The sequence below is a fragment of the Sinocyclocheilus anshuiensis genome, unplaced genomic scaffold (genome assembly GCF_001515605.1).
Source record: "Sinocyclocheilus anshuiensis isolate Anshui unplaced genomic scaffold, SAMN03320099.WGS_v1.1 scaffold1854, whole genome shotgun sequence".
NCBI lineage: Eukaryota > Metazoa > Chordata > Actinopteri > Cypriniformes > Cyprinidae > Sinocyclocheilus > Sinocyclocheilus anshuiensis.
In genome coordinates, this window is record NW_015546040.1 from 730,697 (window position 1) to 748,707 (window position 18,011).

The 18,011-nt window shown below is 35.3% G+C and overlaps 1 protein-coding gene across 2 annotated transcripts in view; it reads left to right on the forward strand.

Annotated features, from left to right (window-relative positions):
- Positions 1-18,011, forward strand: part of LOC107698913 (neural cell adhesion molecule 2) — a 266,413-nt gene that overhangs the window by 229,339 nt on the left and 19,063 nt on the right. For both annotated transcript variants that reach the window (XM_016500050.1, XM_016500051.1), the window contains exons 9-13: positions 5,493-5,643; positions 7,969-8,156; positions 8,888-8,984; positions 12,856-13,029; positions 17,186-17,299. In XM_016500050.1, the coding sequence (XP_016355536.1) occupies positions 5,493-5,643; positions 7,969-8,156; positions 8,888-8,984; positions 12,856-13,029; positions 17,186-17,299 (724 nt within the window). The remainder of the gene's footprint in view (positions 1-5,492; positions 5,644-7,968; positions 8,157-8,887; positions 8,985-12,855; positions 13,030-17,185; positions 17,300-18,011) is intronic.

Here is an 18,011-nt window from a genome sequence, read left to right on the forward strand (position 1 = left end):
ATCTTTCTGTCTGTCTGTCTGTCTGTCTGTCTGTCTGTATCTGTCTGTGTCTGTCTATCTGTGTCTGTCTGTCTGTCTCTCTATCTGTCTGTCTGTCTATCTGTCTGTCTGTCTGTCTGTCTGTGTTTGTCTCTGTCTGTCTGTGTTTGTCTATCTGTGTCTGTCTATCTGTCTGTCTGTCTGTATTTCTATCTATCTATCTATCTATCTATCTATCTATCTATCTATCTATCTATCTATCTATCTATCTAAAGTACACAGGAATAATTGTGAGCAGTGGTGTACAAGTGAGAATGACGAGAAAACTGAAGAACAGGACGTGGTGTAAAGGTGTGAAAAAAACATCCCGCTGTATGAGCATCTGTGACATAAGGATGAAACAAGCAAACAGAACAAAAGATGTTCTACTTTGCAACTATTACATTTACAAAGTCAGCAATGGAGAATTTCATAATCAAACTTACAGAAAATCAACACATACTTGAAATATCTGTAATAGAAAAACAGATAACATATGCGTATATCTGTACCTAACTATAAATAACACATTGAACTGGATTTATAGTTTTCTAAGTGAAAATTGGGGAAAAAGCTTGTAAATTGCAAATACACTGGACTGGAATATTATAAGTTAGCATACAGAACTACAGTTATAGTTTCTCGGCATCTCTGTCTAGTGTTTTACTGGACAAGAGGATCCATAAGATTGATGAACAATTAACTTCTGAACAATGGTAGTTTGTCAGCCTGTAACATGCATCATACATCTACATTTCCCAGAGCACAACCTTTCATTGAGAAAGCAAAATGAGCATTTGAAAAAGAATTATGAATGACTGACAACTGATCTTTATCTTATTTCCTATTTCAAACCCTGGTGCTCCCTGTCACTGTCTCCTCCTCCTCTGTCTGTCTGTCTGTCTGTCTTCTATGCATCTGCCTGTCTGTCTATCTATCTATCTGTCTGTCTGTCTGTCTGTCTGTGTTTGTCTATCTGTGTCTGTCTGTCTGTATTTCTATCTATCTATCTATGTATCTGTCTATCTGTATGTCTGTCTGTCTGTCTGTGTCTGTCTGTCTGTCTGTATTTCTGTCTGTCTGTCTGTCAGTCCATTCGCTCCTCTGTCGTCCTCTTTTCTCTCTCAGTATGCTGTGGTTGTGTCCTCTCACAGAGATCTCAGTAGCATATCAAACAGTCAGGAAGCCTCTGCCCAAGGCGAGATGGTGTCAGATGCACACACACACACACACACACACACACACACACACACACAGAAAGACAGTGTGTGTCTGTGGTTTTTACTCACTGATCAGTTTCTGGTATCTGCTTACAGGCCAGCTCTCCGATATAATTTGTATTTGGAGGTCGTAACACCACAGAATGAGAAATATGATTCTGGCAGCTGATTTTATTAGTTTTTATTACATTAATTCAGTCGGAAAGGTGGTTTTTCACGATGCATTGTCATTTTTATGCAGGGATGTTTGTGAGAGATTCTGTAGTTTATATTCATGTGTTTTGAGTTCACACGCACCATTGGTGGTGTGTTTGTGTATATGTTTTTGAGTTAAAAAATTCATGCTATATTGTTTACTAATTCAATCATTACTAGTAGTAGTGCTCATACCTCATACCTAGCAAGCGCAGAGCAGTGTATCAAAACCCACACCTTAGCAACCATACAGCACTGCTCTAGCAAACACTGAGAACACCTTAAAAACCGCATAGAGATGCCCTGGCAGATACCTAGAACACCCTAGCAACCACCTAACGACACCTTAGCTACTATTCAGAACACCTTAGTAACCATATAGATATCCCTTTGCAGACACCTAGTACACCCTAGCAACCACCTAACGACACCTTAGCTACTATCCAGAACACCTTAGTAACCATATAGATATCTCCTTGCAGACACCTAGAACACCCTAGCAACCTCCTAAAAACAACCTAGTAACTATTCAGGACACCTTAGTAACCATATATAAATCCCCTTGCAGACACCTAGAACACCCTAGCAGCTGCTTAGCAACACAGTATAAAAACCACTCATAACACACTAGCAACCATATAGATATCCGTTGCAGACACCTAGAAAACCCTAGCAAACGCTTAGCAACATAATATAATAACCGCTCATAACACCCTAGCAACCATTTAAAAATTCCCTTGCGTACACCTTGCAACCACCTAACAACACCCTAGCAACTATTCACAACACCGTAGTAACCATATAAAAATCCCCTGGCAGAACACCCTAGCAGCTGCAGAACAACACACTATAAAAACACTCACAACACCCCAGCAACCATATAAATATCCCTTGCAGACACCTAGAACACCCTAGCAACCACCTAACGACACCCTAGCTACTATTCAGAACACCTTAGTAACCATATAAAAATTCCTTTGGAGACACCTATATCACCCTAGCAACCATTTAGTAACACACTATAAAAATCACTCATAACACCCTAACAACCATATAAATATCCCTTGCAGACACCTAGAAAACCCTAGCAACCACCTAACGACACCTTAGCTACTATTCAGAACACCTTAGTAACCATGTAGATATCCCTTTGCAGACACCTAGTACAGCCTAGCAACCACCTAACGACACCTTAGCTACTATCCAGAGCACCTTAGTAACCATATAGATATCCCCTTGCAGACACCTAGAACACCCTAGCAACCTCCTAAAAACAGCCTAGTAACTATTCAGAACACCTTAGTAACCATATAGAAATCCCCTTGCAGACACCTAGAACACCCTAGCAGCTGCTTAGCAACACAGTATAAAAACCATTCATAACACACTAGCAACCATATAGATATCCCTTGCAGACACCTAGAACACCCTAGCGAACGCTTAGCAACATAATATATTTAACCATTTAAAAATCCCCTTGTGTACACCTTGCAACCACCTAACAACACCCTAGCAACTATTCACAACACCTTAGTAACCATATAGAAATCCCCTGGCAGAACACCCTAGCAGCTGCAGAACAACACACTATAAAAACACTCACAACACCCCAGCAACCACATACCAACACCCTTGCAATCGCTTAGAACGCCTTAGTTACCATATAGATTTTCCCTAGCCAACATCTACAAAGGACCACATAGCAACACAATGAAATCCACTCATAACACCCTAGCAAGTGCATAGCAACCACCCACGACACACAGTCAAACTCCAGTCATATTTTCTTCAGTAGACGTGTTTTTGTGCTTCTACACGTGTGTATGTGTTTGCGTCATGTTCTCCAGGCATGAAACACCAGGCGCAGGTGCGTCAGCTCTTGCTGTCCGTGTAAAAATTAATCTCATGCATTAGTGTGAAGGGAGGAAAGCCTGCGGGTCATCTCCTAGCCTACAATAACGGCCCCTGTCAAATAAAACACACAGTCGGTGCAGGACTGTCAGGCGCTGAAGCTAGTGCTGCACTCTAGACCGCGAGGCATCAAGCGGAGGGTGGACACATATCGATTTTTCAGGGAAGGCGAAGAACACTGATCGTTAAAGTGGGCGTTGGGGGACGGACACCATCTAATCCCTTTATATTCAAAAGTTCCCTATCTCACCACAAGCACAGATAGTGTGACCACATTACAGTCGGAAAGTGCTGCATTTATATTCATTGTAGCTCGTTTGCTCTTGTGGACCGATGCATTACCTGATTAACGCAAACTCAGTTTGCTGTTTTCCTTGGATTGCTAATATGATTCTGTCTGGGTTGGTGTAGTTAACTAAAAATAAAACCATAAAAAACAATTTGCTATTTGAAATAAAAGCAAATAAACTTTTTTAATCTAGTTGCCAAGGCAACATTTCAAATTTTCATTAATTTATCCTGATGTACTAAAATAACTAAAACAGAGTTTATTTTTTATTTGTTTGTTTATTTATGATGTTGTTTTTATGCAGGGATGTTTGTGAGAGATTCTGTAGTTTTTTATTTATTTGGTTTGTTCACATACACCACCGGTTGTGTGTTTGTGTGAACTGTGTATTTTTACACCTTACAGCATATAGCCATATAGCAATGCTCTAGCAAACACCTAGGACAACCGCATGGCAACACTCTAAAAATCACTCATAACTTCTTAACAACTGCATAGCAACACTCTAAAAATAATTTATAACATCTTAACAACTGCATAGCAACACCCTAGCAACTACTCAGAACACTTTAGTAACTATATGCCCTTGCAAACACCAAGAACACCCTAGCAACTGCAAAGCAACACCCTAGCAACTATTCAGAACACCATAGTAACTGAATGCCCTAGCAGACACCTAGAACACCCTAGCAACCGCATAGCAACACCCTAGCAACTACTCAGAAGACATTAGCAACCGCATGCCCTAGCAGACACCTAGAACACCCTAGCAACCGCATAGCAACACCCTAGCAACCACTCATAACACCTTAGTAACCGCATGCCCTAGCAGACACCTAGAACACCCTAGCAACCGCATAGCAACACCCAAGCAACTACTCAGAACAGTTTAGTAGCTATACACCTTAACAAACACCTAGAACACCCTAGCAACCGCATAGCAATTCCCTGGCAACTACTCAGAACACTTTAGTAACTATACACCCTATAAACACCTAGAACACCCTAGCAACCGCATAGCAACACCCTAGCAACTACTCAGAACACATTAGTAACCGTATGCCCCAGCAAACCCCTAGAACACCCTAGCAACCGCATAGCAACACCCTAGCAACTACTCAGAACACATTAGTAACCGTATGCCCCAGCAAACCCCTAGAACACCCTAGCAACCGCATAGCAACACCCTAGCAACTACTCAGAACACATTAGTAACCGTATGCCCCAGCAAACCCCTAGAACACCCTAGCAACCGCATAGCAACACCCTAGCAACTACTCAGAACACATTAGTAACCGTATGCCCCAGCAAACCCCTAGAACACCCTAGCAACCGCATAGCAACACCCTAGCAACTACTCAGAACACCTTAGTAACCATATGGCCCAGCAAACCCCTAGAACACCCTAGCAACCGCATAGCAACACCCTAGCAACTACTCAGAACACCTTAGTAATCATATGGCCCAGTAAACCCCTAGAACACCCTAGCAACTGCATAGCAACTACTCAGAACACATTAGTAACATATGCCCTAGAAAACCCCTAGAACACCCTAGCAATCGCATAGTAACACCCTGGCAACTAAGTAGAACACTATAGTAACCATATAGAAATGCCCTAGCAAACACCTGGAACACCCTTAAAAAAAATAACTAAAACTACAACCGCAATAAAAATGAATGAAAATTATATAGACCCAAAACATTGATTTAAAAACTGCATATCATATAAATAAAATTGTATAAATATAAATAATAAATATATTTATTTTTAGTATGTCAATGATTGTGCTTGTGTCTGTCTGTGTGTGCATGACAGTGGCAGTGTTTGTTTCGCTGATGTGTTTGTGTTTTTGTAGAGTCAGGACGGCCGCGTGGAAGTGCGCGGGCGCCACGGAAAATCCATGCTGACCATCAGCGGCGTTCAACTCTCAGACTGGGGCCGATTCGACTGTGAAGCTCTCAGCAGGATCGGGGGCCATCAGAAGAGCATGTTCCTGGATATCGAGTGTAAGATGCACAAAATGCACACATCTGCACCAACTACAAATATACCGTCGCATTGCTTTCAGTGTTGGGTAAGTTACTCTAAAAAAAGTAATTAATTACTAGCTACTAACTACATCCTCAACAGTGAAATTAGATTACAAATGACTCTTTTTAAAAGGCAGTGCATTACTTATTACTAATTGTTTTTAAATTATATATCTAGCAATACACGGATAGACATGAAACTGCTCTTTAATGTTTTCAAATAAATAATATAAAATCACATAAATTATTCTTAAACTGACCAAAGTATATAAAGGGTCAAGGCTGAATTAAAAACATAATGTTAAATTCACTATCATTTTACATAGAATTGTTCTATAGTCTATACAGTATTACATCAAAAGTAACTCTAGTTAAATTACGGAAAAATTAAGAGTAATCCAGAAAAGTAATCAGATTACAGTAACTAATTATTTTGTAATGCATTACACCCAACGCTGTTTCTCTGTGGCCTTTTCAAAGTGCCTCTTGCTTTCATAATTATTTTACCCCACAATTGTTCTTGATTGGCCTCGAAAAAAAAAAAAAACCTCAACGGAGCCAATTATGGAAGGAATTCTTCCCAAGTAATTAATTCCTCAGGTTCTTATTAATTTCCAGGTCCGTCTCCTGAAATACCAACACGTTGTTGAGGTCACTTGTTTTCTGTATCTCTTTTTATTGCTTCAAATTCTTTTGTCTGCATTTCATTCATTAGGATAACATTGCACATTTATGTCACTCATGTTAAATGCGATGAGATGCCAATAAAGCTCCTCGTTTCCCTGAATGCTCGCGCTGACCTTGACATCGGCTCGCGGAGGGAGTGTCTTCATGTCGTGCACTTAGAGGTTCACGGCTAGCGTGTGAAAAAGGAGGTTGTGAATAAGTGTGGCAGGAGGCAGCCGAGCGTTACCGGACGCTAATGAGCTCATTTATTTAGTACAGGCTCGTCTCTGCGCTGCTCCTCAGATGAGACGGACGATCCCACCCATCAGTCTCTCTAATGGAAGCCTTCTAGTCGGCGTAAAGCGGGAATAATGCCGTATGGATGCAGACGCCCTCTGTGCTTAAAACTGAAGCTTCTGCGAAAAATGCATTTCGTCTTTATGACTCTGTTTGCTGTAGACGCGTCTGACACATAATGGAGTGAGACTGTAACGTCTTTCCTTGTTGCAATCAATCTCTAAAGGCTGTTTTATGTACATGATTTACATCAATATTCCCTATTGCATGGAAAGAAATTCAAGCTGCTGAGTCGCAAGTAGTTCAGGCTGGTGTTATTTTATTATTGATATTAGATTTTGTTATAGTTTTTCATTAATATGTTTAATGTTTTTGGTTTTATTATTTCCATTTTTATTTTTATTTTATTTAATGTTTTAGTAATTTAGTAAGTTGTGTTTTTGCCATTATTATTTTTTATTATTAATTTTTATTTTAAGTTTTAGTTGCAATAACATGCATAAAAAAAATCGACAATCGCATGTAGTACAGGCCAGTGTTATTTTATTATTATTTTAGTATAATTGTATGTTTACATTTACATTTATTCATTTGGCAGATGCTTTTATCCAACGCAACTTTTAAAGGAATACAACTAGCCAATACAACAGCACTATTATAGTTTTAAGTTCATATTTTGTATTAATATTTTGAATTAGTTTTTTATATTTTCAGTTTTTGTTTTAATTTTAGGTATTTTTATTTATTTATTTATTTTAGTCAATATAGTTTTTAATTAATTTTAATTAAAATTAATTATATAAATTTTTATTTATTTTTAGTTATTTTAATACAAAATGAAAAATGTTTCAGGTATATTAAAAATGTGGATTTTAAATGTTTTAAATTTATTTTATTCAAAGTAATGATAACCATATGTATTATGCTTGTGTTGAAGCCCTGATGCAAGACATTTGAAAGGGCCTTTATTTTTAATTCCATAACAAGCTTCTAATGGCTGGTTTTACATGGTTTTTTAGCTGGTAGCGCTTAATTGAAAAAGCCTGGGAAACTTCATTAAAAGCAGAAGTACATTTCACAAAGAAACAGCATGTAACAGTGAAATGAATGTGTAGAATGACTGAAATAATTTCAAGTCCACTCCAGTAATCTTAGTTTTATGTTCACTCTTTACAGTGTAGATGGTTGATCAGTTGGATTTCGAGGACCTTGGACCTCCTGAAATGGTCCAAAATCCTGTTTTTAATGCTTCAAATTCTTTGTCGACATTGCATCCATTAGGATAACATTGCCAACCTCCAGTTCTATTTTGCTCAGTCTCTGTTTTTCTTTCACCAGATGCGCCGAAGTTCCAGACCAATCAAACCATCTTCTACTCATGGGAGGGAAACCCGGTGAACATCAGCTGCGATGTGAAGTCCAACCCTCCGGCGACCATGCTGTGGAGACGAGACCGCTTCACCATCTCCAGTCAAGGAACCAGCAACATCCGCATTCACACCGCAGACGGCCGATCGCTTCTCGAGGTTTTAGTACTTTATTTACATTGCACATATTGAATTCTTTTCAAACTGTTTTGCTCAGCCACATCAGTAGTTGACCTGAAAAAAAAAAAAACTAACTAACCGTAAAAGGTGGTTTATGTTGCATTATTGCTTATTAATTGACTTAATATAATGCATTTAAAAATGAAAATGCGTAAAATTGAGTATAGTGTATAGAGTAGCTAAAAACATAAGCATCTTGTGAAGAATATGTTTCAAGTCTTAAGTTCTAGTTTGGTGCTGATGTAGGACCGGTTTTATTTTAGGATCACTATTGTAGTTTTTTTTTATTAATATCTTGAATTTGGATTTTAGAATTAGGATTTTAGAATTTTATTTTTTAGGTTTTATTTTTAGATTTTCAATTTTGATTATATTTTAGTTAAAGTTTTAGTTATGTGTTTTTGTTATTTATTTATATCTGTATAGTTTTTTTAACTGTTTTTAATATATATTTTCCATTTTCATTTTAATTCCAGGTAAAGTTTTAGTTGTGTGTTTTTACCTTATTTGTTTGTTTTAAATATGTCTGTGTAGTTTTTGTTAATTTTGCATGCTCTTTCTGGTGAAGCAGGTTGACCAGGGAAGTCTTTCTGGTGAAACTAATTAATAAAAAAAAACATCCAAAACAAAAGGTGCTGGTTAGCACATCAATTCACTACTAAAAAAATGTTTTCTCATTCTCCTCACCTCTGGTTTGTGTTGATCCACAGGTCACTCCGGTGTCCGACCGGGATTTTGGACGCTACAACTGCACAGCCAGAAACAACATCGGTGCTCGATACCAGGAGTTTATATTAGCACAGGCAGGTCTGTGTTTACCAGTAACACCAAACTTCACTTGATCAAAATACACCTTTTTCATTTTCAATCCTGGTTTCACTGGTTTTACAGTTTTGTTTGAAGGACTTAGCTGGAAGTAAACTAGATATCCACCAACAGAATTCGGATTTGTTTTCTGTCTGTGAAACGATCGATACTTCACAGCTAACAGGGAACATTTCACTAACTTTCACTAATGTTTTTTCTTAAAGTTCTATATATGTCAGGACAAAACATTCTTAATGTTTATGGAATGTTTGTATAACATTATCAATATTTGATATACATTCTCATAACATTGAGATAAAATGTTATTAGATCAGCATTCTTGGATTGTATTTATGATGTTATTTTAACTTGAATGTTCTAAGAACATTTTTATAACATTTAAATAACGTTATAATCACGACAAGAAAACTGCACATTTTAAAATTCTTAGAATTTAAAAAAATTAGCTTTTAAGTGACGTTATATTTTTTAAATAAATAAAGTTAGTTGAATGCGTTACGAAATGCTTATGTAACCTTTAAATAGCATTTCAATTGCCATGAGAAAACTGGAGATTTTAGAGTTTTTAGAATATTAAAAATAAATGTTCAAATAATGTTACAATTTGGGTGAAAATAGAGTTAGTAGAACATTTTTAGAAACGTTTTTTTTGTTTTATTTTGAGATACTATTGCAGTTTTTTGTTAATATTTTGAATTAGAATTAATTTTTCTATTTTCTATTTTCATTTAATTTTAGTTAAAGTTTTAGGGCCAGTTTTACTAAGCAGGGCAAATTACCGCGAGACCGCGATTCCAAAACAGAGCAGATGGCCGTGGAAATTTCTGCGAGTGATTTACTAACAATGCTCAAATTAAAGAACACAGACGCAACATCTCATTTACATATCGACCAACGCAATATACCAAGCGTTCCATTTTCATTTTAATGCCAGTAAATATTTTAGTTGTGTGTTTTTACCTTGTTTGTTTGTTTTAAACATATCTGTGTAGTTTTTATTAATTTTGCATGATCTTTCTGGTGAAGCAGATTGACCAGGGAAGCATTTCTGGTTAAACTAATTAATAATAATAATAAACATCCAAAACAAAAGGTGCTGGTTAGCACATAGTTTCACCAAAATTTTAACCAAAAGAAAGAAAAAGAAAACTGGACATTTTAACGTTTTAAAAACATTTCAAAACAATGTTCCCACAATGTTTTTCTAACCTAAATTTGTTACCTGGGCACCTAGCAACCACTGAGAACACCTTAGTAACCACCTAACAACGCCCTAGCAACCACCAACATCATCCAACAAGGTACTGGTCAACAAAACTGTTATTCTAAAGACCCGTTCACACCAAGAACGATAACTATAAAGATAAAGCAAATTAGCTAGTCACAAATAAAGAAATAAAGAAGCCACAGTACGTTGAAAAGAACCGGAGGCCAAAAAAATGAAGTTTTGATAGACCTGGTATTGCGTGACTCCTAGCTGAGGGTTCCAAGTTGTCTTTTATTTCCTGAAGCAAATTAAAAATAATATGGCTTGACAAACCATATGTTCGGATAATGTGTTCTTCTGGCATTTAAAATAAATTAATATGAGTGTAAAAAATCCTCACATCTGCAAAATAGTTTAAGACATGCTTTTATGGGCGTTAAATATATAAATATATATATTTAACCAAAAGAAAGAAAAAGAAAACTGGACATTTTAACGTTTTAAAAACATTTCAAAACAATGTTCCCACAATGTTTTTCTAACCTAAATTTGTTACCCGGTTTATTACTTACTGTTTGTAAGCATTTCATGTTGTCTTTAAGGATGTTTCTAGATCTTATTTTCTCTGTTCTTGAAATCGACTCATATAATATCAGAGTGCGTTTGGTTTGAGACGAGGCGACACATCGACCTGAGAAACTGGTTTGCGTTTGATTTAAACCTGTTGTCATGTGCAGTGCACTGATGTATTATTGAAATTTTCCATAACAGTATGTCCTTCCCATCTGGCCGCTGCTAATTTAACTGAAGCTAATCTTGTGTAGTGCCGCGTGATTTACTAGAGAGCTCGCTAATATACCAGAGTACTGTCCCATTTACTGTAGAGCTGCTTAATATGCCATGAAGAGCTGCAGTTCACTTCAGAGAGGACCTCATCCAGCCCGAGAGAATACACACACACACACACATACATACATACACTCACACACACTCAAAAACATGCATGCACACAAGCACACACACACACACTCAAAAACACACACACACTCACACACACACACACTCAAAAACATGCACGCACACACACACACTCACACTCAAAAACATGCACGCACACACACACAAATTTATGTCCTCATTTGTCACAAAAACGCACACACACACTCACTCACTCAAAAACATACATGCACGCACATGCACATAAATCCTGCATTCAATACATAAAATAACATTCAGTCCAGAAGGTATAGGGTGCAAATATTAAAGACAAATATTAAAAAAGATTTAGAAATGTTTTTAGATATCTATTTTATACCACTTTTATATATTTTAAATGCCATTTTCTGAAAGTGACATTTTGCTCGTGTAGCAAACGAAATATCTCTACTTTTATCCATTGCTTCAAATGTGATATTTCTGTTAATTGCTGGGGAGTTTTTGAAATTCATTTATCTTTGACATTTTGTGGGCCTTTTCATCTTAAAAAGGGCAAAACATCTTCATTTACATGCACAAGAGTGTTTTATTAAATAAACAAAATGCTGCCAGTTACCAACCGCAGAGTTGTTGATCACATAACAGTTGGGATGTTTTCTTTCAGGTCTGTGCCACTTTTTATGTATGCTAATATGCAAATGTGTGCATATTTAATCCAGTGATTAATAACTTGCATATTTCGAACATTTCAGTGGGTAAAGACTACATTTCCAAATCATGTTTTTAATGTTACTGAAGTAAGTCTCTTCTGGTCATCAAGGCTGCATTTATTTAAACAAAAATACAGTAAAAATTGTGAAATATTTTTAAAATGTTGTGTTTTCTATGTGAATATATGTTAAAATGTAATTTATTTGTTACAATGTTACAAAATATTTATATTTCAAATAAATGCTGTTCTTATGAACTTTCTATTCAGCTGCATTCATATAAATTATATCATATATAAATATATTTAATATATAAACGTAACATATTTTTCTTAAATATATACATGCATGTGTGTGTATTTATATATATGTATTAAATATACACAGTACACACACATATAATATGTAAACAAAAACTTTTATTTTGGATGCAATTAATCGCGATTAATCGCTTGACAGCACTAGTATATTTTAAGAGTTTAATTTTGTAGATTAAACACACTTTAAATGTGACAGAAATGGCCTTATAGCAGAGTTTGAAGCGTTTGCTCTTTCAATGACGAATGTCTTTCAAGATCCGAGTGATTCTTCTTCAACAGGAAGTTGAGCTGCGGCCTGCTTCCTGTTGAGCGATGGCTCTTCATTCTCGTCACTCACTAACACGGCAGCAGCGCAAATGATGATGCATCTTCAGTTTCTCCAGTCCGCAGTTTATCTGATGCTCTGTCATCTGTTTATTTCGCATCTGCGCTTTATCACAGGATGAAAAGCCTGTCGGACTCTTTATTTCGCGGCACACTTTACATCTATAATACAGATAAACCTCTGAGCTGAGGGTGCAGACAATGTTCAGAATAAAACTCTAGTGTAAACATTGACTTTCTTAGCCTGTTAAGCACTCGAATGTTGGATTTTGAGTTGAAATGTGACCTTCACCCAGTGTTCAGTGTTGCTTCTCAAGCAAATATTCATTCATCGTGTTTGTGTTTCTTCACAGACGTCCCGTCGCACCCATACTCCGTTCGGCTCTCTGCCGTCTCCCAGCGTCTCGCCACCGTCTCCTTCATGAAGCCCGACTCTCACGGCGGCGTCCCCATCAGCTACTACACCATCAGCTACAGAGACACGAGTGCACAGGACTGGAGGACAGTCAGATCACACGCAGTTCAGAGTGAGCCACGATCACACTCACTATTACATTTATACTTACTGTTACTATCATATGTGACCCCTGGAGCACAAAACCAGTCATAAGTGTCAATTTTCTGAAATAGAGATGTATGCATCATCTGAAAGCTGAATAAATAAGCTTTCCATTTATGTATGGTTTGTTAGGATAGGACAATATTTAATATACTATTTACATACTATTAAAGTATTTAGTAAGAATTTAATTCTATGTTTTCCATGAACTTTAGTTATTTTTGCAATGTGCTTTTATCATTTTATTGTTTTTTTTTAATATTTCTATTTAGCTTCAATTTATTTTTTATTTCAGTTTTAGTTATTTTAGTACTTAAGTTTAAACTTATTTCATTTCAGTTGTGTATTTTTTCACATATTATTTTTAATTATTTCATTATTTTATTCTTAATTTTACTTCAACTTTTTTTCAATTAATGAAAACTATTTTTAATAGTTTCCATTTTTGTTAAAAATATCACTAGCCCTAACTAACATAAAACTTGGACTTTTCATTTGACATTAAACTGCTGACATTATGTGTTATTGCTGATATTGTCAGCTTCTTTATGATAAATGGCTTGTGTTTTTCATCATTTGTATGTCAACTTTTCATTTTATATTAATTGTAGGTAAAGTAAATGAAAGTAATTTGTATGTGCTTTTGTCATATATATATATATATATATATATATATATATATATTCTGTTTCGGTTTAATTTATTTTTATTTCAGTTTTAGGCATTTTTTGAGCTGAAACGTTCTTCATTTTGGTTAGTTGCCAAGGCAATATTTATCGTTTTTGTTTTCATTTATTATTTAATAAATATTTAGCTTATTTCAGCTTATAATTTTATATTTTATACAGTTTTCATTTTAATTTTAGCTTAGGTTCAAGTCATTTTTGTTTCATGCTTTTGTCATTATTTATTATTTAATATTTCTGTTTGTTTAGCTTTAAGTTATTTTATTTCAGTTTCAGTAATTTTAGTGCACTTATTTCAGTTAGTTGCCACGTCTGCATTTTTTTAATTAATTTTTTTTTAAGGTTAAGCTGTTCATCTAATATTTACATTTCATTTTATTTCAGCTTCATTTCAGATTTCAATCAACAAATTTTTTAATTAGTTTTAGTTTTAATTAACAATAGCATTGGAATTAACCTACATAAACTAGCATGAATTTTGACATTTGAAATCTTAGTAATTTTTGACTTGCGCTTTTGCCATTTTGCTACTGTTTTTAAAAAATATTTATTTTTAGCTTTAATTTATTTTTATTTGAGTTTTAGTCATTTTAGTACTTAAGTTTAAACTTACTTCAGTATTTACTGTAAATATGATGCTTGCTTTCATTTAGAACTTGTTGAAGCATTTATGTGATTCAGAATAGAATTTAGGACACAAGAAACTGAAACATATTTATATTAAACAGATCTCGTGTGAGATGTCAGAGCAAAAGTGCAAAGCTTTGCAAGTAAAAACAGCATTTAGCTAAAAGAAGTGCATGTTTGCCATCTTATATATTTCCTAAAAGCCATTATCACTTCTCAAAGCCAGTGTTTTTGCAGGACCAGGATGTCGACAGTCATTTCCATTACGTTTGGAGCATCTAAACACATTTGTGCTTGCAGCAGCGATAATGACTTCAAGCTGTTTGTTCATTAAACTGCTTTACTTTCTGCCAAGAATTTTCTTTGCATTAAGCCTTTAAATAATGCTTATTGTGCTAAGTGTGAGGTAAAACACTAATAACAAATAAGAAACTTTCAAGTGCGCGTAGTTATATTCCTCAACTCCGTGTCTCAGTCCCGCAGAGCTTCATGCATCGCAGAAAATGGAAAACAATGAGTTCAAGATCAGACCAACGAGGCAAATTCAATGAGACGTCGGTCTACAAACGTCCTTGTTATGGTCTCAAACTCAAATTTAGAGCATAATTGCTTCAATTACATCCGCATACTCTTTGTGGATTTTTAATTAAGAACTCAATGTTCTTTGACTAAGTACAACAAGCGCGCTCATTGAGCCGCTTCATTCTTATTAGTGCTTTCTCGTGGAAATGAATGAGTGCAATCACTGGCCAAGGTCTTAGATTTGCTAAAGTGGTGCGTTAATGTAAAATACATATTCAGTGGTAGATATATTGAATGATTGAATGAATGGTGATATTTCTATTTAGCTTTCATTTCTTTTAATTTTAATACTTTTTGTGCTGTAGTCTAAACTTATTTAATTCCTGCTTGTTGCATATGAAATATTTCTAATCTTTTTCATCTAATATTTATATTTCATTTTATTTCAGTTTAAGTTCAGTAAATGAAAACAGTTTTCACATTAGCTACTGTTTTTTTGTTTTCTCAGTTTTAAAATTATTTAATTTCAGGCAGTATTTCAAATTTTCTTTTTTTTTTACTTTAATCTTTTCATGTAATATTCATATTTTATTTTATTTTAGCTTAACTTCAATGAACAATTTTTTTTTTTTATAATTTTAGTTAACAATAACAATATTCAATAATGAATAAATTCATAAATGAAAAATGCAAGATAAATCTCTAAAATTGAAAATAACCTCACATTTTACATCTAGCATTTACTGTAAATATTATGTTAAATACTATTAAAGTGTTAATTAAAGTGTTAATATTCTAAATCAGCTTTTATTTTTATTTATAAAACAGATAGTTCCGGTGCTTGATTCTGATTGGCTGAGCCGCGTTCGAAGCTGTTGTAAATGACGCTACAAAGTAACATACACCTTTGTTTACGTTTGTGTGTTGCTCGGCAACCACTTTGTAGCAACCACAACTGTTTCTGAGGAGCTACATTGTTTGGTGGAAGAATACTGTTTTTATTAATATCATTACACTTTATTTGCTCCGTTTTATTTTGTGAAACCTTACTACGTATATGGAATAACCGTTTTATAAAAGCAATAATCCCCGTGAAGCCGTGGTTTACAGTGAATTAACCTAACAACGCCCCTTAGCTGTTATAAATTCACTGTAAACCACGGCTTCACGGGGCTTATTGCTTTAATTTTCAGTTCCATTCCTGGATTCTGATTGGTCAGCAGCTGTGTTTTATTCACGATACAGCACAGCTATGACCGCTTCACCCAACGGTTCTGTGTATCACTGAGCAAAACCGCCCTTTCCCGTCTAATAAACGCTTCTCATGCAGAGATATGTTGATGTGTGTGCGGCGCACGTCTTTGTGGAAGCCTACAGTTTCCAAAGTGAGGAGGGAATATTACTGTATTTATTAGTTTTCTGTTTCAGGTATGATTCTGTATGTCCATCAGTTTACACTGTAATGACGCTTGTAAACTCGTGCTTGCGCCGCAAATCCGTCTGTTTTAAAACTAGAAGACGGAAAACAGACGTTTTCTCATGCTGAGATGCGTGTGAGAAAATATGTGACCCTGGAGCACAAAACCAGTCATAAGGGTCAATTTTTCTAAATTGAGATTAATAAATAATTAATAAATGAGCTTTCCATTGGTGTATGGTTTGTTAGGATAGGACAATATTTGAAAATCTGGAATCTGAGGGTGCAAAAAAATCTAAATATTGAGAAAATCACCTTTAAAGTTGTCCAAATGAAGTTCTTAGCAATGCATATTACTAATCAAAAATTAAGTTTTGATATATTTATGGTAGGACATTTACAAAATATCTTCATGGAACACGATCTTTACTTAATATCCTAATGATTTTTGGCATAAAAGAAAAATCGATAATTTTGACCCATGGCTATAGCTACAAATATACCCCAGCGACTTATGACACATATCATATATGGTGTTAAAAAATATTATTCTATTCTATTCTCTGTCTTTATTTAAGCTCCATTAGATGAGGCATGTTCGGAACATTCTCTTGCGTTTACTGTTGCTGTCAGGAACTATTTTTTAACGGAAGGACAGCATTTAACGAACTTGCTTCAAAAAAGTAACATTTCAATACATACATTTTGGGTTTTAATATTTTTTATTGTGTGGTAACCGTTTTAACTCCTAACAACGCCCTTCAGCCGTGATTTATTCACGATACAGCACAGCCTTGAGTACCTTATTGCTTACTTAGAAGCAGCTCAAATATAAGGGAGTTTATTCTCTCTCTCTCTCCGGTGTCTCACAGTGGTTCTGGCTCACCTGGAGCCCAACACGACGTATGAGCTGCGTGTGGCGGCGGTCAACGGAAAGGGTCAGGGGGATTTCAGCCACACGGAAACCTTCCAGACGTTACCCATCCGTGAGTCTTTCTCCATCTCTCGCCTCTCCGGTACCTTTCAGCAAAGTTTCTGAACAGTCAGATTTTTAATGTTTTTAAAGAAGTGTCTTCTGCTCAGCAAGCCTGCATTTATTTGATACAAGCAAAAACAGTTTTAGCTACTTAAAATAACTGTTTTCTATTTGAATATATTTTAAAATGTCAAAGCTGTATTTTCAGCATCATTACTCCAGTCTTCAGTGTCACATGATCTTCAGAAATCACTCTAATATGCTGATTTGCTGCTCAAGAAACATTTCTGATTATTATCAATGTTGAAAACAGTTGAGTACTTTTTTTCAGGATTCTTTGATGTATAGAAAGATCCAAAGATCAGCATTTATCTGAAATAAAAAGCTTTTGTAACATTATACACTATACCATTCAAAAGCTTTATTTAGCAATAAAGACATCTATAATGTTACAAAAGATTTCTATTTTAAATAAATGCTGTTCTTCTGAACTTTCTATACATTAAAGAAACCTGAAAAAAAAATCTACTCAGCTGTTTTCAGCATAATAATAATAATAATAATCAGAAATATTTCTTGAGCAGCAAATATCAGAATAATTTCTGAAGATCATGTGACACTGAAGACTGGAGTAATGATGCTGAAAATACAGCTTTGATCACAGAAATAAATTACATTTTAACAGATATTCACATAGAAAACAGTTCTTTTAAATTGTAATA